The sequence below is a fragment of the Rhamphochromis sp. 'chilingali' genome (genome assembly GCF_963969265.1).
Source record: "Rhamphochromis sp. 'chilingali' genome assembly, chromosome: 7".
NCBI classification, from domain to species: domain Eukaryota; kingdom Metazoa; phylum Chordata; class Actinopteri; order Cichliformes; family Cichlidae; genus Rhamphochromis; species Rhamphochromis sp. 'chilingali'.
The window spans coordinates 17759112-17780581 of NC_137934.1; the positions used below are offsets into that span (position 1 = coordinate 17759112).

General features: G+C 40.7%; 1 protein-coding gene across 2 annotated transcripts in view; it reads left to right on the forward strand.

Moving 5' to 3' along the window:
* Positions 1 to 21470, forward strand: part of LOC308399174 (ankyrin repeat and BTB/POZ domain-containing protein 3-A) — a 279641-nt gene that overhangs the window by 241519 nt on the left and 16652 nt on the right. The window contains exons 6-10 of one of the 2 annotated variants that reach the window (XM_080886229.1): positions 6517 to 6606; positions 9296 to 9397; positions 10161 to 10254; positions 15682 to 15817; positions 20113 to 20345. In XM_080886229.1, the coding sequence (XP_080742355.1) occupies positions 6517 to 6606; positions 9296 to 9397; positions 10161 to 10254; positions 15682 to 15817; positions 20113 to 20345 (655 nt within the window). The remainder of the gene's footprint in view (positions 1 to 6516; positions 6607 to 9295; positions 9398 to 10160; positions 10255 to 15681; positions 15818 to 20112; positions 20346 to 21470) is intronic. The other variant, XM_080886230.1, reaches the window with a different exon arrangement.

Below are 21470 nucleotides of genomic sequence, written 5' to 3' on the forward strand. Positions count from 1 at the left end.
GCAGGGAGGAGAGGAGCGACTCAGGGCTGTAGCAGAGCGGCATCCAGCTACAGATTGTGCCATGACCTTCCTGTTCATCCTGAAAGTGGAAGGGGAAAGGATTTTTCTTTTGTTGCCTGCTACTGCAACACTTTTCCTGCTCTGAGCACTGACAGGTCAGGTCAGTATCTCAGTCCCACTACAGCCAAGTGTCACTTGGGAATCTTCACCTTTGACGGTTCGTAGAAATATTGGCTATTCCCAGTGCTGCTAAGTGGAAGTTAATTGTGCAATCTGACTTTCCGCGGTCAATAAGCTGCGCCTAGTTAGGTTTAATTAAGATTTGCTTGGCAATTCTTCACTCAGACTCTAAAAATAAAGTCCAAGTCTGGTTGATTAATGTTTGCTTAAACACATTATATATTGTTTATAATATATTACAAAAAAATTTGAAAAACAGATGCTTGTTAAATTGACAGATTGTATTGACTTATGCTTTCCTTCCTCTCCCCTCACATAAATACGAGCCTGTGACATGCAGGCTTTTATCTCCTTGTAAAGGAGGCTAAATGGAGCAAAAGACCAGACAGCGTTACAGGAGCAATAAAGTAAAAGCTGGAGTCTGTCATAACGGCTAAGAGACATTTAGACCTCATCACGGTGCTCATCGCGGTCCGTCGTCTCTCGCCCTTTAGTCGTCTGCTGATTAAGTAGATTGCTGTCCAGGAAATGTTTAAGAATGAATCACCACTAAGGGAGATCAGTCTTCAACATAAAGCGCTGTGGTGTGTTATGAGTGAGCCGTAAAAGGCCTCTGTTGAGCATAATGGCCCAGATCAGATATATGATTGAAGTCTGTTTTATGGAAGCTCATTTAAAACAGTTAGAAAAGTCTGATAAATGTGAAGATCTCGGTGCCTCGTTTACAATAAAGGTCATTTTTAAGTTGTTGCTGTTGCTGATCTTATGCAATTCTTTGCAGTAGCACTTAGATGAAGCAGCTTCATCCTGCAGCATAATGTGTGTGGGCGTGTCAGAATACTCTGTGCATATGGAGACACGCAGAGATAGAAGAAGTTATGTTAGGAGTTTCACAGCCCACCTTTGTGCTTTTGCCCTTGTTGGGAAGACACGGTTATTTTAAGGGAGTAATGAAAAGGTCCAGTACATAAGAAGCTGCGAGAAACTGCCGGATATTTCTCTGAGTTGTGTGCTGTGTGTGTATACTTATTATATCTCACTGCATTTTACAGAACGGGATCGATTGGTAGGCAGCAGTGAAGTTATAGCATGTACATAAAATGGTGATTTAAAGAAAATTATGTGAAGACTTCTAAAAAACGAGCTAATGTTGTGGTTACGGTCAACACGATCGTCAGTGATTGTAGGATTTAGCTAGGTAAGCTACGTAAAAGCCTTCAGGAACAGGTATAGACAAAGTAAAAACCGGAAGTGAAGTGATTGCGGAAGTTTTTCCACAGTTTTCTGCAGAATGTTTTTGCAACTGCTGCAGCAAACTGTTTCCGTGTCATCTGGGAATCCCTTTGCTCCTGCATTGATGTAACTCAAAGATGACTGGCTGGTGCTTTTAGCCTGACTGTGTAACAAAACGGTGTGGATGTAAATGGTCGTCATCATGTTATTATAGGAAGAGTCATTTTTATTGTGCCTTTCTGGTCTGACCATTCAAGGCTCTTAACACCGAGAGTCACTTTCACTGATTCACACACAGATTCATACTTTACTTATTCTGTGCACTTTAAGAGCTTTACCTGGAAACCGTTTCCAGGTAACCCAGCAATGATGATCTTGGACTGAGCACAGAAAGAAACCAGCAGACCAGCAGATAAAAACCAACCACTGTGCTGCAGCACATAGGTGTGCTGTGAGAAATGATCAGGTGTGCTGTGGAAGACTACCTGGTTCCACCTGATTAATACTCTTCCATCCAAGTACTAACCAAGCCCAACCCTGCTTAGTTTCTGAGATCAGTCGAGATTGGGTGTGCTCAGGGTCGTATGGCTGTAAGCTGATTAGTGCTCTAAGTGACCTGCTTGAGTAACGGACATAACAAATACATTCTCTTCCACTAGAGGGCATTACAACTCCTTGCTCTAACTAACTGGGTTACCAACTGCTGGTAAAACACAAGAAGATGAAGAAGAAATTACATATTAGTCATAGGAATGAATAAATATTTGAAAAGAAAAAGTAGTCAGTCAGACCTGGGTCCAAGAGAAAATTCCCACCCAGATGAAGGCCCTAGCATGAGTAGTGGTCAGAAGGAAGCAAAAAAAGGTATACTGGGGACAAACCGAGCCAATTTTGCTATGCCTGGTGTGCGGGGAAAAATAATCAATATGCTTTTTGTGACGTTTTTGCTTGGTGGTGTGCCCTGTAATTTTTCTAATGTGAAATAGTGGCTCCAAAAGGTTTGGAATCACTGCGCTAGAGCAAGGGTGTCAAACATATGGCCCTGGGACCAGAATTAGCTCACCAAAGACTCCAGTCTGACACTGGATGGCTTTGGAGAATGTAAAGGAAGGTATAGATTTTGGACTTTTAACTAAGCTTTAAAGCTTTTCCTACTTACAAAGAATTTCCCCAAGAATGTTCATACTAGAAACCAAGGTTACAAAGTAATAGATAAACATTTAAATAGCAGAAAAAATCCTGGTTATTTAGAATTTTATGGTGGGTCAATAGTTAAATAAAAAGATAAGAAAAGTTAACAAAAACTTTCTGTTATAATCTCAGAGCAGTCTTGACAATGAGGCACCAGAACTTTTTCTTTAATTTTGCACATTTGTTGACTCCCAAAGAGTCATGCTGCTTGTGGCATTCATGTGCCACATAAACATTGCTGCACATGAAACAGTAGCAATTGCACTCAGTGGCCACCACAGGATTTTGCTCTGTGCTCTACCTCGGAAATTGATTGAAAAACAGGACAAAGAGCCAAAATTTGATCCGCCTTTCAAACATCACTGAATCTCAATCGAAGCTAGAATCTCCAAGATGTGCACACCAGCAAACGAAAAGATCCCCTACTAAGGTCTTGGTACCAGACACCACGTGAATCCTTACAAAGTATAGAGCAGTACGTATAAGGTGGTGTACATGAATACGTTTAAATGTTTGTTTTTGAGTTTGACTGAAACCAAGTACAGCAGTTAGTCGTCTGAAGTGGTCTCTTGTTGAACAGCAAACCTCTCGCCTCCTATTAAAATATGCACAACCCACACAGCTGCAATATCTACATTTACAGGAATAACACCAGATTGAAATAACCTGGAATTATTTCTCAAGGCATTTTGTTAATAGCAGTGAAATCAACACTTTTGCATGAGAAATAACAAAAGTGTGTTTTCAATGCAATTCCTTCTCTGTTTGGTAGAGGTCCTAACCTCCAGCAGGAGTACACTTACTGGATGATGAGCAGCAAATCAGAAAAAGGACTCCAATCGAGTGATTTGATTGTAATCCTTGAACACATCCTTAGAAATTTCCCTTGAAGCAAAATCTAATGTAAGATGAATATCACATTTGTGTGAGAAGTTGGCCTTTAGATAATAAAAAAGTGAAATGATGCAGAGCTCATTTCAAAGATCCAGCCTGATTATTCAGTGCATGTAAAGTATTAAAGCAAACTGACCCAGTAATAAATGGTCCAGTCAAATCTCTGCTTAGTCTTTGTTGCCATTCAGATCCTTTGTTATTGTGGGGTTTTTTTGTACTTTGATTTAATTTGGCTTTGTATGTTTTTAACAAGTTTGCTTACCAAAAAAAAGGAGACTAGCAAGTTTCTTCACAAACACCGCTGACACGTAGTCAGATTCATATATCGCTATGGCATTGAAATCCTCATTCTTGTTGAGAGAAAGTAATCGCTGTTAGCATCCTTTAGCTCATTACAGTTACTTTGATCATTAGAGATGGTGTTTATTATTAAATCCCATTTAACTATTGTTACAATAGTATTTGAGGTACTATGTAGCCAAAAAAGGGTTGAAGTTTTGTTTTTTTTTCTAACAGTGAGTAAAGTGGGTCACCCAGTCGTAGGCTTCAAGAAGGCAGATGCCTTCACTTCTAAGACTTTAACTTAATCTGTTTTCAACCACCTGTCAGCTCATTGTCAAACTTCTAATTCTGTGCCTTTGGGTTTTCTTAATGCAACATTTAATTAGCATTTTAGTGACAAAGTATCAACGTTTCAGCTATCTAGTTGTTGAGTTAAAGTGAAGTTGAAGAATTTGGAAGTAGTCTTCCTTCTTCATTATTCCATCCACTTTGTAGAACAGCTGACCTGAGGTTCACTGTGAACAGTGATGCTGGTGTTCCAGCAGTTTCCAGTACATGCTAGGCTTGAACCTTGGTGTTTCCCAGATTGTTCCTGAACATCTAAACCAATTATCTAACAGATGGTGACTTTTTAGGGTTTTTTTTTTCCAGACCTTGGTAAAGTTGTGACACATCAGAATAACTTTAGTTTCTGATGATTCAGGAATCTGCAGTTGTTTCGAAATGCCCCCAAGAGACCTCTCCAACTTGTGTAAATATAGTTCTCTTTCTTAGATTTTTCCATCCACTTTGTTTAATGTACTGGTACCACTGTTACACTGGCCTTCTTAGACCTTCATTGAGTTTCTTGGACTTGGTCACTTGTTGTGAGTATGGGTCAGTTCAGTGAGTGCTGTCAAATAAATCCTGTTTATGGTAGCAAAGAGGCCTTAATAGGCCTTGGCTGGTTAAAATGCATTATTGAACCTTCAACACCATAACTCATAGGGTCATGTGTCACAGTAATTATTAAATGGTCAGCCTTGTTACGCCCCAGTCTAGGGGTACAGGAACGCAACACAAGTTTGAAAGAATTGCCCCGCCCTGGTCCCCAAAACCATACACAAAGGGAAACCAATTTCTTAGTGAATCGTGATTTATTTTTCTGCACTGCAAAAATGAAGCTCCGGGGTGAACAAAGGCCAAAATAACAAACAAAACAAGCTAAGTCAGGAGGAGGTGTTATCTACAACCCTATGTGAAATCAAATATCAAACAAAAGACAAGCGCTACACCTAACTCCCTAACTGAAATAAACAGGAGAAAACAGTGCAAGGAAAAACAATAAGGCAGCTCACCCCTTCTGTTGCAGTGCTATTTACAAGGCTATTTACAATGAAAACTAATGTACACACTATATACAAAACTCCAAAAAAGTCGCACAAAGTCACAGGCACAAAAGTCTCAGGTTTTGGAGGCCAGGGTCAGGTCTGCTGCTGCTGTCAGTGGCTGCCCCGGGACAACTGCTGGTGAGGGATTTGAATGAAGATCACATGGCCAGGGGACCAATCAGCAGCCGTCAGCTCATCCACTCCGGGACCTGCAAAGACTTAAAGGCACAGACAACAACAGCCACCAAAACAGATTATGGACAGGGCCATAACAAGCCTATTTGGGGGGGACATCCAGAGAGCCAAAGCTTATTGTTCCTTAACCTCCTAAGACCCGAACTCTTCCATGGCAAGCATTTTTAATTTATCTTTGATATTTGGGCACATTGGGACCCGTCCGTCCATCCATCCATTCACTTCCGCTTATCCTTTTCAGGGTCGCGGGGGGGCGCTGGAGCCTAGCCCAGCTGTCATAGGGCGAGAGGCGGGGTACACCCTGGACAAGTCGCCAGTCTGTCGCAGGGCCAACACACAGGGACAGACAACCATTCGCACTCACATTCACTCGCACATTCACACCTAGTGGCAATTTGGATTATCCAATTAACCTATCCCCACAAGCTGAATGTCTTTGGGCGGTGGGAGGAAGCCGGAGTACCCGGAGAGAACCCACGCAAACACGGGGAGAACATGCAAACTCCACACAGAAAGACCCCGGCCTGATGGTGGAATTGAACTCAGGACCTTCTTGCTGTGCGGCAACAGTGCTAACCACCGTGCCACCGTGCATTGGGACCCGATGAATGTAAAAACAAAGAATCACCAGATTTATTTTTTTTAACCCGATTTTTGTTCCTAAGAAAAATGAGAGCCATGTATGAGGATATTTGTTTTAAATTTTGATGGAACAGTGGCAGTATAATGTCCTCGTAAGTGGACATCAGGCCCTTGTAGAGCAAAATTTTGTATTTTGGTCTAAATAACCCAAAAAGTGATGTCAACATATGTGGACGCCAGGTCCTAGGAGGTTAATGTAGGAGGGTGGTGCACCAGTCAGCATTGGTTCCTCATAGAAGGAAATTACTGTCTGAATCTACAGATGTGTTGAGAGGAAAGAATGCCCACTGTTCAACTAAATTTAGACATAGCAGGACGTCTTTTCAGCGACCACCAACGATTCCTTTTCACCTTTCACTCTTTAAACAAATCTCCACCTTGTTTAGACATCTGGAAAAATCATCTCTCCCATCTCTTTCCAACGCCTTTTTGCTGGGTGGAATCTCTGCTACCATTCAACAGCTTCCCATTTTGGTACTATGTAGAAATATGTCATCCTCCCCCCTTTCTTCCCCGTCTCATCCTGCAGGGAATGACCCCTCTCATGTATGCCTGCGTTCGTGGTGATGAGGCCATGGTCCAGATGCTTCTTGACGCCGGAGCGGACATCAACAGCGAGGTCAGTGTCAACTGTCCGCTAGTCAAATGCAGCAGTGTCACAATGATTGCACTTTTTTTTTTGTTCTGGTCTAACATGTTTGTTCACATTTGTTTCTGTAAACAGTGAAACTATGAACCCACTTTGTGTTGCTCTTCCTTCCCCCTCCCCCTATCGTCATTGTCTCACCTGCTCTCAGCATGCTCTCTGTTCCCCCGGCAGCTCATTACACGAAGTGCACCAATAAGCAATAAGCGAGTATCACTGTTTTAACACCGATACAGGAAAATGATCCACTTTGCAGGCAGTTATTTCATTATGTTTTACACTGTAAATCCAGCAGCAATTTGCTTATACCACATCAATAATACATTTCTTTTATAATTGTGTGCACTTAGTGTAACTTGCTACCACAGACTCTGCATGAAGCTTGAAAATCATTGCACCTATCTGTTGTACTTAACAGTGCACTGTTAGAATTCCTGTTTTTCTCTCTGTAGTGTGTGCTTGTATGTGTGTAATCGCTTTAATTTTCAGTTAGAAAATGCAAAAGTAACACCATTTATGGGCTCTCCTTCACCGTAGTGACCTCATTATTGATCACTGTGATTGCTCCATTGCTTTGATGCTTGTGTTAAGTGCAGTATTGACTCAGAAGCAAAGCAGTATCTGTAAAATCAACCGGTGGTTTATAGAATAAGAAAGATGAAGCTAACATAAATTCAAACAAAGTGAAAACACCTCATTTGCTCCTACTGGAGCCTCGCTGTAAAGTTTTATGCAGAGGCTTTGAGATATTTTATCTGTCTGACATTTCAGCTATAACACCAATAAACAGAGGCGAGCTGAATGCTGTTTGCTCTCCAAAAACCATATCCTGCTTTAACTAGAGCAACTGTCCCCACAATGCGGCTCGGGAGGAATTTTGGTGTGAATACAGCTGTGAAATTTTCACAGGTATAAGAAAGGGCAATTTTCTGTCAAAAAAGTTCAGTTTTTCAGATATTTTGTCCTTTTTGTCTTGTAATACAGATCACTTGTACCTGCAACCCAAAAGAATCTAAAACAGACTCAAAAGTAACATTTCTCCTATCATCCATATGTCCAGATTTTATGTTTTGCCAAAATTTTGAGCTATTTTTCCCAGAACTTTCAGTCAACAAGTCTCATTTCGACATAATAACCCCAAATTTTGGCTTATGGGTTGCAAAAATAATGGTTTAGTTTGTTTTCTTTTTCAGGAGCTAAAAGCTTAGAATACAAAAACCACTGATAAAACTGGCATAAGGGGCGAATTGAATTTCCATTGAAAACTAGTGTTTAGGTTCTGATTTAGAGCCTCAGACATGAGTTTACGAGCAGCGCAGCTCTTCATCAGCCAGCGGTACACGTTAAATCAAATGATGACCATTGGATAGAAAAAATACAAAGGTTCACAAATCAACATGCATGTCTTACAGTATGGAGACAATGAGGCCCTGTACTATGAAGCAGGTTCATCAGAAATCTGGATAAGTGCCCCCAAGAAGGTGGTTATCAACTGCTGCATCAACCCAGGTTTTATCACTGTAGTTGTGGTGTTGGCACCATCACACCAGTTACAAACAGAGAAAAGTGTACTCACACCAGAGAGACTGAAGAAAAGCTCACAGCAGTGACTCCAAAAACATCCCACCAAAATCTCACCTGTGGTAAAAATTTACATGCGAATCCATCTGTAACTCTGTGAGTAATCCTCCTAACAAACAGACAGACTGAGCCAATCACATAACCTCCCTGTGGAGGTAAAAAGTTGAAAAAACAGTGACCTGGATAACCCCGATAATCCCGAGGTAGACGTTGACATTTTGCTTTGAGCGCTTCAAAGCTACACAGTTAAATTCACCTCTGCCGCTTTTAAACTGTAACCGTAATCAAGACCAAATCTGTCTGTGTGGATAAATACATGCACAGAAAAGTAGACCTAAGCTTTCTAAGTAAAGTAAAAATGAGTTAACTTCTTCTCTGCAGTGACAGCCTGTGACTGGCTCTGTTTCTGCTGGAACTGCCTCTTATTATAACGTCATAAATAATTCATTCCTGTAAAAACATAAGCTCTAACAGTCCTGCTGTTGTTTAGCATCAAACCTCAAATGAAACGTGACATATTATTTAACATCTGTTTGTCCTCCAGGCGACATTTAGAAATAATTTCCTTAATTTACTCAGTGATAAAGCAGCTTTAGAAACCACAGAACAGCATAAGGCTGGTACGGCTGTTTGATTTTATTCACTCGCTGCTTCGCTCGTGAGTCAGCACCGCCCCTCTCCTCGGCGTTAGTTGTCGGTGTTTGTCGTCGGTGTTTGCTGTCAGTGTCGTGCTTTTTCTCTCTTAGTTTCATTCCCCTTTGAAATGAAACGCTAATAAGGGGTGGAGCTGTAGATACAACAAAGTGTGGTGAGAGAGCCTCGTCCAGACAGATGCTCTTTGACGTTTAGAGTGACGATTGAGATGAGAGGCAGGATTCAAGCTGCTAAAGATTTTCTATGAAACTCAAGAGGAAAATCTCCCTGTGCCATCCTGCCCTCCTTTGCTTACACTTCTCCCTTCTGCATACTGCTTCTCACTCCCCCTCTTTCCCCCCATCCCCCGCCCTGAGCTGTGAATGTTAATGGCTGTATATATAAATATATATATCTCTCTCCCTGAACTTCACCTATGACTTCCCAGGTGCCAAGCACAGTAAACAAGCACCCCTCAGTTTATCCTGAAACGCGCCAGGGGACGCCACTCACTTTCGCCGTGTTACACGGACACGTCCCTGTCGTGCAGGTAGTGATGTTTATGACCTGTAACCATTAACCTGTGGCCCTTGCCCAATCCTTTGTACCAAAATGAGGATAATAATGATGATGGTGATTATTATGATGGTGCATCATAATAATGATGATGCCAAATGACCTTTCTTTCTCCTTCTTGGTCCTTTCTGTGCAGTGTGTATCTCAGTTATGTGGAGAGGGCTTGGCTCAGGATTATGTATGCTCCTAAAATTAAGTGTAGGTCTGACCCAGGCCCCTGTTTCCACCCTAATCTGAAGACTGATCCTGAAGTAAGAAGTAGTAAGAAGCTTGAAGCGCAGCACTGATGCACAGCCCCCAGGGATGCCAAAATTTGAGTGTTTTGTTCAGTTTTAATATATAAAACACATTTTGTTGCAGTCATTACTGTGTGAGCTGACACGGGCTGAAAGCCTGATGAACACCAGCGCCTCCAGGATTTTTTCAGTTATTAATCTGCATCAGCGCAAATCAGAGTTTTGGAGATATAAATTCTTCGTCTTCAGCTCAACACAGACGAATAAGACCCCCACACAGCATAATGATCAAGCATAGCTAGAATGTCAGTGACTTTCTGAGCTGGTTTAGGTTTCCACCAGTTGAGGTTTTTTCCTCTTGCCAAGCCTGACTGTAACATCCCCTCTTCTCCCTCTACCTGTATTTTCTTTCTCCCTGCTCTCCCCCCTTTTTTTGGTTTGTTTTCCTCTTCCTCCCTCCCCTCTTCCCTCCACCTCCTCTGCCTCTCATCTCTGCCACAGTTGTTGCTGGATAATAGAGCGAATGTGGAGGGCGCCCTGCAGGATGGGGCGGAGAACTACACAGAGACCCCACTTCAGCTGGCCGCCGCTGCAGGTAATCGCACACAAGCAGCAAAGGCTCATCTTTAATTTGGGCTTCCGATGGATGTGCACACTTAACCCAAGTATTCTTATTCCCGACCGATGCCCCGTATATGGGATTAGTCACGACATGTTTGACTCCAAGCGCACCAGAAGGCGTTCTCACACAGTTGTAATTAATGCATCACGTTCAATTACTATCTGGGATTCCAGAGTGTAGGGAATTTTAAATTTTAGTTTTCATCACTGTGCTGCTGTATGGCAGAATGTACAGAAGATATTTTACTCAGTAAAAACGAGCTTCAAACTCATGTTTTATTTTTCTAAGATCTGAGGATTTATTTATATAAACTGAGGTTGGCTGGCTCAAAGAAATAATTGTACCTTTTCCAGATATAATCCAATATATGAATAATAATAATGGATTGCATTAATATAGCACTTTTCAAGACCCTCAAAGTGCTTTACAATTCCACTATTCATTCACTCTCACATTCACACACTGGTGGAGGCAAGCTACAGTTGTAGCCACAGCTGCCCTGGGGAAGACTGACAGAAGCGAGGCTGCCATATCGCGCCATCGGCCCCTCTGGCCATATAAAAATCCACAAACTGTAAATAAAAGATGGACATAGCTACTGCGACATCAGCCATTTGTTTATGGGCTTTTAAAAAAAATTTCTCATTCAGATTTTTTGTTTCTTTTTTTGTTTCTTTTCTTTTTTTATGTGATTGTGACCATTCCTGGACAGAAGTCTGGATGGGAGACTAGCTCCTTGCTAGCAAGTGGTAGCTTACTTTGTTAGCAAGGTGTACCTTTAGATTAGATTAGATTAGATTAGATTACCGTATTTTCACGACCATAAGACGCACTGTGCTAAAAGGCGCAGTCTCAGTTATGTGTGCCATTACTGTATTTAACACACACATAAGGCGCACTGGATCATAGGGCGCATACAAGTACCGTATGCGTATTTAAAAATAAAGCGGGAGCAAACCTGAGTTCGGTACCTTACTCACATTTTTATTACCAGTAATCGTCATCATCAACAACACACAAGCATACAAGTGTGCGTATTTAAAAATAAAGCAGGAGCAAAACAAAGTTTGGTACTCACATTTTTATCATCAATCAAACCCATCAAAGTCCTCATCCTCTGTGTCTGAATTGAACAGCTGCGCTAAATCTCCATCAAACATTCCAGGTTCACTTTCTTCACTGTCAGAGTCACTTTCCGTGCCGTGCGGCTCCTCGGAAATGATGCCGGCTTTTGCGAAAGCTCGAACAACAGTGCCAGCAGACATGTTAGCCCAAGCATCTACAATCCATTGGCAAATTGTGGCGTAACTCGCCCGGCGCTGCCTTCCACTCTTGGTGAAACTGGTCTCCATCGGTCATCCATCGCTGGATGTGTTTGTCGCCGATGTGTTTGCTGCAGTAGGAGCGGAAGATGGCCAGCTTTTCCTTATAATCCGCTGGAAGTTGCTGCGCTACCGTAGTCCTGGTCCGGATGGAAAAATGGCACCGTTTCATAAAAAGTGAAAGTGAAACTGCTTTTAGCTGAATGGTGACCGTCGAAACGCTTCTCCCACTTGTTCTTTGCTCGATGATCGCCTTATGTCCGCGGAAACTCAGCTGCGTCTTCTTGACCTGTCGGAGCTTGTTTTCCAGCTTCCTCCACTTGCGAACCATCGATTCATTAATCTTAAATTCTCTCGCCGCTGCTCGATTTCCATGTTCCTCCGCGTAGCTGATGGCCTTCAGTTTAAACTGTGCTTCGTAAGCGTGTCTCTTTGCCATTTTCAGGGTTGTTAAAACAACGATGTCCTGCATAACGCACATACCTGTTCTTTTATACACGTATGTGCAATAAAGTCAACGCACACACTTCACCCTTTAGCGTTCTCATGATGTTCTCTACTACGTCCTCCTTACAACACACAGGGCGCACTGTGCTATAGGGCGCGCCGTACTTTTTGAAGAAAATCTAAGACTTTTAAGTGCGCCTTATGGTTGTGAAAATACGGTAGATAGAACTTTATTAATCCCTCGGGTGGGTTCCTCTGGGAAATTCGATTTCCAAAAAAGCACAGCACCGACAGAAGTTACAGAGTTATACACACACACATATATATAAATACAGAGACAATATAAATAAAATATACGAAGGGGATAAATAGAATAAATAGGAATAAAAATAAAAATACAAGTGAATTGCACATTTCAAGTATTGAGTCTATTTACTTTACTGTTATACTAAATTGCCATTTTTAGCTAGGAAAAGACATGAAAAAAACAAAAGTAACTTACTTGAGAAGACTTATTTTAGTATATTTCAGTATTACTGAACTATTACAATAAAGAGCTCATCATTAAAGGTCATTAAAGGGCTCAGTTTTTTGGTACTGATGATTTTCAAACCTGGTAAAGACCTTTAACACTGATCACTATGAGGTTTAACGAGGTAATTTGAAGTTTATCAAACTATTAGCTAACTTTACGAACAAGTCACTGGATCTTGTAAGATCAAGTCTGCTTTATAAAAGTTGGACAGTTTAGTCAAAAATAGTCAGTTCTGGAGGCTGCTGGAGGAAATGCAGTTCCACTTTTTTTTATTGGCTTCATTTTAAAATATAAACCCACTGTAACACTTGCTAGCAAGGCTAATCTAGATGTTGGTATATGTAATTTTATGTGTTATTTTTTTTATCATAGAAAATGACAAATGGCTTTTAGTACACCTACTTGGTGAACAAGATGAATCTGCACACCTTCAGTTTGGCATTGTCAGTATTTTACGTTTTCAGTGTTTTGTAAATCAACATTTTTTGACTGTGTGTTTTGTTTGTTTGTTTTCTGGGGGCAGGAGTTGTAAATGGCTGCTTATTTTTATGTTTTTTGGTGCAAGCCTAAAGAGGCTGTGACACTGACTTTATTTTCAGCTCTGGGGATTTCTGCTCGTTTTCTACACCAATTAAGCAAGATACACTATTTTAATTAGTAAGCTTTAAAGATGCCAGTTTAAATCCTTTGCAGCACCAGTCAGAGTTTGGAAACACGGTCATCTTTTCAGCTTCTAAAGTGGCAAACCTCACATATAGAATTTGTCCAGTTTATTTGCATTACTCTACATTCAGACCTGCTAACAAGTTGAAATCCGTTCACAAGTGTTACCAAGGGTGGCTTGGTGAGGTGTAGGAAGTCACACTGCCATGGTAACAAGGGATTAAAACATACAACCACAGATAGTAAATGTTTTTCACATCCTTTTCATTAAATAGTAAATGTGGATGAAATCAAGATCAGCTCCAAAGCTAATATTGTTAATGAACAGCAATGAGCGAGAGGCTTTCTAAGACCCAGAATAACTTTATGCAGGTCCAGGCTCGTGTTTTGATGTCTTGATCCCCAATTGGATCATCATGGTTATGGTGTTTTGTTTGATGCTGTGTCCAGTCTGATAATGTCAAGTTCTGGTCTGCTAAGTAGAAAACTCTCCGAGACATAAACCCAGCTTGGACTATAAAATGTGCACAAATAAATAATAATTTATACCTTAAAAAATGAGTATTTACATACATCTACTATATCAGATGTAGATATAAACATAACAAGTTTATTGTAGTTAACTGAAACTAAATACTATGTGCATATATATTTAAAAAACATATAGACAATATCTGTATTGTTTGATAAAAAATGTCATTACAACTTGTTTTTCTTGAAACTTTGGATATCTACAACACTGTGAGTCAACAGCAGTGATTTTTTCTAAATCTTACTTCTGACCTGTGCCTTTTATAAACAATAATTAAAAAGACTAAAATGTGCAAATTTCAAGCAATGAAAAGAAACTAAAATAAATACTACTTTGAAAATTCTGATACATAGACAACTTTTTAACAAAACTGGATTTAGACACAACACAATATTGATAATATATATATTTCCGAAACATAGATAGGAATCGCAGCAACTCCCAGTACTTTTTTCCATATTGGGCCAAATTTACTAAGGCATTGCACCAGTGAGTAAAGAGAAAAAAATACTGTTTCTATTTATAAAGAGAGCACAGTGACTGTGCACAACTTTTGTTAGTAACCCGTAAAACTGACCATGCCTATGAGCAAATACATAGTTTAAGGGATTTAAGGTGGTCACATCACAGATAGACAAGTGCAGTGGGACAGACGGAGACTTCAGGGAGTAATCTATAGAGTAAAGTAAAACTTTGAAGAGGATAGTGGCTGAATTTCTGCTTTGATTAGCAAACGTTACCTGCATTTATTATTTGCTGCTCGTGTCCTCGGAGTAAATAGTAACTCTTGCCCAGTGTTGGTCAAGTTATTTGAAAAAAGTAATCAGTAACTAATTACTGATTACTTCCCCAAAAAAGTAATCCTGTTACTTTACTGATTACTTATTTTCAAAAGTAATTAATTACTTAGTTACTTAGTTACTTTTTAAAAACACGATTTACAACATGAAGAGGTGATAAAGCGATAGATCTTTCAGCCCAATTCTACTTTTTCTGCATAAATCATCATACAAAATGTAATCAAATGGAAAAGTCTCTTTTTTTTTTTTTACTTGTTTTATCAGTTTTAATCTTTTAACTTTATGCATCAAGCAAAAATTTAATTATCTGCAACATTCTCTGACTTGAATAAATTAGTTTAACATTTAAACCTATTTTCTGCACATTCCAGCACATAAAATAAAATATTTTTTGTGTTTACACTCACTCTTTCAAATAGATGCAAGTAAAACACAGCAGAAAATAAATAAAGTCAAAGACTCAGCGGTCCTGTTGCTCTATTTTCACCTGTAAAGCAGGACTGGGGGTAGGCGGAGGTTTAACCTGGTGCAGGTGTGCCGCGGTCAGTTGATGAATCCGCGAGTTTCTCTGTGGGTTTCCCATTACGTCGTTGCGCACTCGGTGCTTGCTTGGAAGTTTAGGGGTTTTTTTCGCTGTAAAAAGTTTTCTTCCTACGCACAACGGACGCTAATGTTTTTGTCACTTTTTATGGAATCAAACTCAAAGTAAGGTCAGTACTTCCACGCTTTAAACGCTGCACGCTCATACTCTCTCCCACAATCGATATGTGATCCATTGTTGAACTGCACACAGCTGCTGTCACTAACGGCGCACTCGCTTACGTCACTGTCATGAGACATTCTCGCAAAAAAATCACGGTTTTAGTAACGCAGTAACGCAGCGTTCCTACGGGAAAGTAACGGTAATCTAATTACCGATTTTGCAATAGTAATCCCTTACTTTACTCGTTACTTGAAAAAAGTAATCAGATTACAGTAACGCGTTACTGCCCATCTCTGCTCTTGCCCTCTAATATATGCACAGGACTGAAGCTGTACCTTTCAAATGCGGGTGTGTGTGTCCTCCCTTTTTTAATCTCTTCCCTCTGTCATCCTCGTTAGGTAACTTCGAGCTGGTGAGTTTGCTTTTGGAAAGAGGGGCTGACCCCATGATTGGAACCATGTGTCGAAACGGCATCTCCTCCACCCCGCTGGGAGACATGAACTCATTCAGCCTGGCAGCAGCACATGGCCACAGGTGACACAGACAATCGCACAGACACACACACACATGCACTCTCAAGTTCCAGCCAGCCAAGACGTATCCATTACCACAGTATTGATCCATTTACACACTCTTCCCCGGTCCATCTGCCTCTCACAAAATCCTGCAGCACACGAGAGGCAGATATCTCAGTTTCCCTGTCGGACAGCAGGCAGCGATAAGCGCCGCAGTCTATTCGGCCGCTCTCGTGGCTTCGGTTTGACATAATTTCCCTGCAGCTGAGTAAGACAGAGCCCATTAACATTCAGAGCAGCGAGGGCTGTCAGGAAATGGAGTGGAGTGGAAAGCCAACAACACAATGCAGCATTATTAGGACAATCAATTATAGTGTGATGGTCATGCTGCAGTGTGATGTGAGCAGGTTAAAGCTGCATTAGGGCTGTGAGACACTAGACGTTCTTATTTAACATCAGATAAAGTTCATATACGAGCATCAAGAAGCAAACAATAAAAGGATTAATGTAGCTAGTTGCTAACAGTGAAGGTTCCAAGACCCCAGCACACAAGTATTTCTACCTGTGGTATTTTGTCTATCAGTTGCCAGAGTTATTAAACAAGGCTTTGAGAATGTATGTAAAGCATAAGCAGTCATGCAGAAGAGCACAGGAAGATGTGAGTGTACGCTACAAGTATGTCCAAGACAGCGTCCGTAAGTGGTTTGGTGGATTATATTAAAAAGCATCTTGGATGTAAACTTGTAAACTTGACGCATTTTAAAAAACATAAACTGGATCCTGGCCGTGTAGCTATAAAGATAATGTTCATATCTTTGGAAAGGAAAACAAAATATTCCTTTTTCTGACTTTGATTACAGTATAAAAAAAACTGTGTATATGAGGAATATGAGGAAGAACTTATTCGCTAAATGAGTCATTTTGTTCGGTTCTCACTCTGGTCATCTGGATATTACTAGTGTTCGTTTTTATTGTTATGTGCACATATCCATAGGTGTGAAAATTGAGGCGGGCCTGTATAAAGTTTAGTTTGTAGCTTGGTTTTTTTTACATAAGGGTGTAGGTCTTGAGTATCTTTCAGATTTAAAACATTTTTTAAACCATCTGGAGCATTGACGTATCTTGGTTTTGTACTTTTAAAAATGTATTTATTTTTAGAAATAAACTGAATCTAATAAAAAAAAAATGGTTTGATAATAATAATGTTTCCTGAATGTCGTATCGACTGGATGGTGATCCATTGTTGGCACTTCCTTCCTTAATCACTAGTTCTTATGTTTTCCAGTCAGTTTTACTTCCTCTTTTTGGGGATTTTTTTTTTTCCATCCTTGTTACCTGTCCGCCTCACCCAGTTTAATTTCACCTGCCTTGTCTTCCACACCTGTTCCCTATCCACCAATTGCCCTCCTGTGTCCGTTAACCACCCACTCCAGTGTACGTGTTTAGACTCCAGCTTCCCTTTGTTCTTCGCCAGATGGTCTTGTTCTCACTGCCAAGTGGTTCGGCACTTTCAAGTCTGGTTTCTTGTTTCTAGTTTTCCCTCCCTGTGTATTTTATTGCCTTGGACTCCTTGCTGTCTTTCATCTATATGTTTAATGGACTTTTGCCTTTTGCCTGTTCCCCATGTGGTTCGTGTGCTTCACTGCTGTATTTTTTTCTTTCTGCCTATCTTCTGACTAATTATTTGGATTCTGGGCTTTTACTAAGCCTCTTTGTGCCTTTGCATTCATTAAACTTGTCAGCTATCTACTCATCAAAATATCCAAGATATTTGTTTCTAGTGAGGGTGGAAACGGTGAAGGTAGGATTTCAGAGACAATACAGTTGTGGGCAGAAGTTTGTATCCCCTCCTCATGGGCATGAATTTCATGGTATTTTGGGGATTTAATTACTTCTTTGAACTTTTCTTTTCCCAGGGTTGAATGATTGTAAAGTAAACATCTTTAATGACTTCAAAAGTTCATGAGTTGGGTGCATTTACTGTGGATTTTCTTTGATCCACACAGAGTATAAAAATATGCATACGGATTAAAGTGTATACATACAGTCACCTAAATATTTTAATAAGTGGAAATGAAGGTTCTGCAGTTGTTGTTTTTTTAACTTGACAAAGCCAAGCTCTATTAAGTTCTTGTTAGTGATTATGATTGACTTCTGGTAGTTTCTCTTTGCCAACATGAAACAAATTTGTTTGACGGCGCTCATTGTCCAAGGAACTCACTGAAGATCTAAGAAGGAGGATTGTAGATTTAAGTTGTGAAGGTCTCTTGGAGTCATTTGTAAATAGCTGCAGATTCCAAGATCATCAGTCCAAGCAATTGTTATATGGATGTGTCACCACCAATTCTGGAAGGAGACCCAAACTGTCACCTCTGATAGGTAACTGATTAGGATGTTCAGGAACCATCAAGGCTCAAGCCTGCCATCAACTGGAAACCTGCTGGAACATCAGCATCACTGTCCACAGTGAAGAGAGTTTCACATCTCCATGGACTGAGAGGCAGGTGACCAAGAAATAAACCCCTGCTTCAGAATGGACACCTTCAAGCTCAACTGAAACTTTCTGCTGCCCACCTGGACAAGCCATATGTCTTCTGGAGCAAGGTTTTATGGTCAGACGAGACAAAGATTGAGCCTTTTGGCCACAATGACAGGAGCAATGTTTGGAAGAGTAAAGGTGAGTCTTTCAAACCGAAAAATACCAGCTTTAAAGCACACTGGTGGTAGCATCATGCTCTGGTGTTAGTTTGCTGCCAATGGTACTGCTCCATTACACAAAGTGGATGGAATTACCAAATTCTTCACTGTCACCTAAAATCAACAGCTAGACGTTTGAAACTTGGACAGGTCTGGGTGTTCCAGCAGGACAACAACCCCCAACATACATTAGAACTGGTTTTTCATTGGATAAAGTAAGCTAACATTAAGCTTGTTTTCCAGCTTAAAGGATTTGTTTGACAGCACTTGCTGGATTGACCAACTCTCAGAACAACAGGAAAGTCCAAAGAACTTAGTGAAGATCTAAGAAGACCAGCGGTACTGGTATTCGTGCCGGTCTACTTTGCTTTTGCAACTAGTATTTCTCATGTTAAAAGTTGACAAATTTTAAAGATATTTCTGTCTCTGGTCATCATAACATTGGGTCATTCCATCCCAAATCACTGTGTACTTTGAGCTTCACTAAAAAGTGCGGACACATATAAAGATTGGTGTGAAATTTTAGCTTCACATGGAAAAACGTTTCGTCAACTCACTTGCATGTTTTTGTTTTGGGTTTTTTTTGCTGGGGCACTTTAAATCTGAGGCCATGTTTGAACCCACAAAATTGTGGTGTGAAAAAGTGGCCAGGATGTATAATTTGGGACAGATACATATAAAAAAAAAAAAGCCTTAAGTTAAAAGTTTAAATATGACCCATAAGCAAGCACCCATTCATTTTTTTTCTTTCTTTTTTTTTTAAACAATTGTTGCATACAAAGCTCCTGTGCACAGTTCTGTCCAGGAAGAGGTTTCTGTTAAAGAACTTGTCTGCACAGAGCCCTGACCTCAGTCCCACCCAACACCTCTGGGTGGCAGTGAGCCACATCTTATCTGCATCAGTAATGCTCTTGTTGCTGAGTGGAAGCAAATCTCTGCAGGTTTAAGACTGTGTGAAAAGCCTGAAACCAGAAGGATCGAGGTGGTTACTGCAGCTGAGAATATGCAGTGTTTGGGTTTATGCATGCATGCATTGTAATTCTGCTCAAACCTGACAAAACCAGCCGCATGTTAGTACCAATAAAACAACATTTTATGATCAAACAGCCTCCCCTAACAGGACATGATGATTTGCTGCACTTGGACTCCAAACGAGACCCTCCTCGCTGAAGCAGATGGTGCAGTGATGCATTATCAGGCCGCAATCACGCTGTTTATGTTACATGCTGGAGTCCATTCTTCTCAAAGAAGGGCGTCTGTTACTGCTGCGCCGTTGTGTTGCTCAGATCCAATGCAATGTTGATGGAGTACAATAAATTTGGAGATTTGGAACAGTTTTTCTTTTCAGCCTGATCCCTGTAAGAGTCATATATTATCACTCCTACACGCTGGTGATGCAGGTTCAGAGTACAATGGGACATTTGTAGTCAATTAAGAGTGAGCACCAGTGAGAGCTACAGAGCCAAATGGGCTTAATGTGGATTTAATGCAGCTTGTGGGTGTCTAACTTGGAACCATTGACTTCACAGCTTTCCTTCATATTATTCGACCCCAGGCCAGATGTTTACCTCTCGCCCTGACCCTGTCATTTTGTCTCATCTCTCTTCTCTCATCTAGGAATGTTTTTCGGAAGCTCCTGTCCCATTCAGACAAAGAAAAGGGGGATGTGCTGTCCCTGGAGGAGATTCTAGCTGAGGGTTCAGATCCAGGGGAGAAGAGGTTGGCTCCCCAGGCCAATGGTGGAGGGACCCTGCGAACAGGAAAGGCCAGACTGAGGGCCCTGAGAGAGGCCATGTACCATAGCGCAGAGCACGGCCATGTGGACATCACCATAGACATCCGCAGCTTAGGTCAGATTTACTAATGCATGCTTCACTGGCACAAATGCATCGCTCTCCGCTGCCTCCAGCTGTCATGAAGATGTGCTTGTGCTGTCCTGTCCTGTGCTGTCCTGTGCTCGCGTCCTCAGAAATCCCAACTACTCATCCAACCATGAAACGCTCGCACAAGTAGGACTTTTTATATCCGAGGTGATAATAACTCGGTCGAAGGTGTGAGCACGATGACGGAACTGTGTCCTCGGGCAGTGCTCATTTTGTAAATGTGGCAATCATCAGCTTGCACCCCAGCTCATTGAGCACAAGACCTTATGTGGTCTGCTGATTAGGTTTTGATGAGGATTCATTGATTTTAGTCAGCAAAACAACCTCACAGTCAATTTAGTAGCTGTTCTGTACTGTCAGGTTATCAGGTGATACTTTGCAATTGTTGGTTTTTAAGGATAGATTTAAGAATTTTCAGATGAAAGTAGTAAGCTGTCCAAATGTAAAAACATACCCACTTACCAGCACCATCTAAAAGTCACCAATTAGCACCTTATATGCCATTTGTTAAACCAGTTAAAAAACCAAAGTGTTAAACTACACATGAGATATAAGCTGCTAATTAGCGAGCTTTAGGGGTGTTGGTACACAGCTTCTACAACTGTGGGCACAATGTTTCCAGGATTTAAGCTAATCTGTGAGTGATGAGCTTTTAAAACTTTCTTATCCACATTGGTTTAAAATTTGCAGATGATGGTAACGATTAAGATCATTTTCTGTGGCTGGATTATTTAGCCGGGATACTCTTTTTAAAAAATATTAAAGTGTGGAAAACTGAGAAATTGACATCAAAATTACAAACTGTACATAAAAGATGGACACGAGCTGCTGTTTTGGCCATTGCGCAGAGATGTAATCAAACTCTGGATGCAAACGTCCGGAGTATTTTCTCACATCGTTTATGTTTCATTAAAGCGTGGTTGCGTGGTGAGCGCTATGTTGATAGTTAAAATTTTAGTTTGTGATCCAGTCGTGATCACAACGTCTGTGGTAAAAAAAAAAAAAAAATTAGTTCTCCCTTTTTTAAATTTGTCCCCTGTAAAGAAAAACAAAGGTGCAAACTTCAACCTCTCCCATTGTGATCTTGTTTTT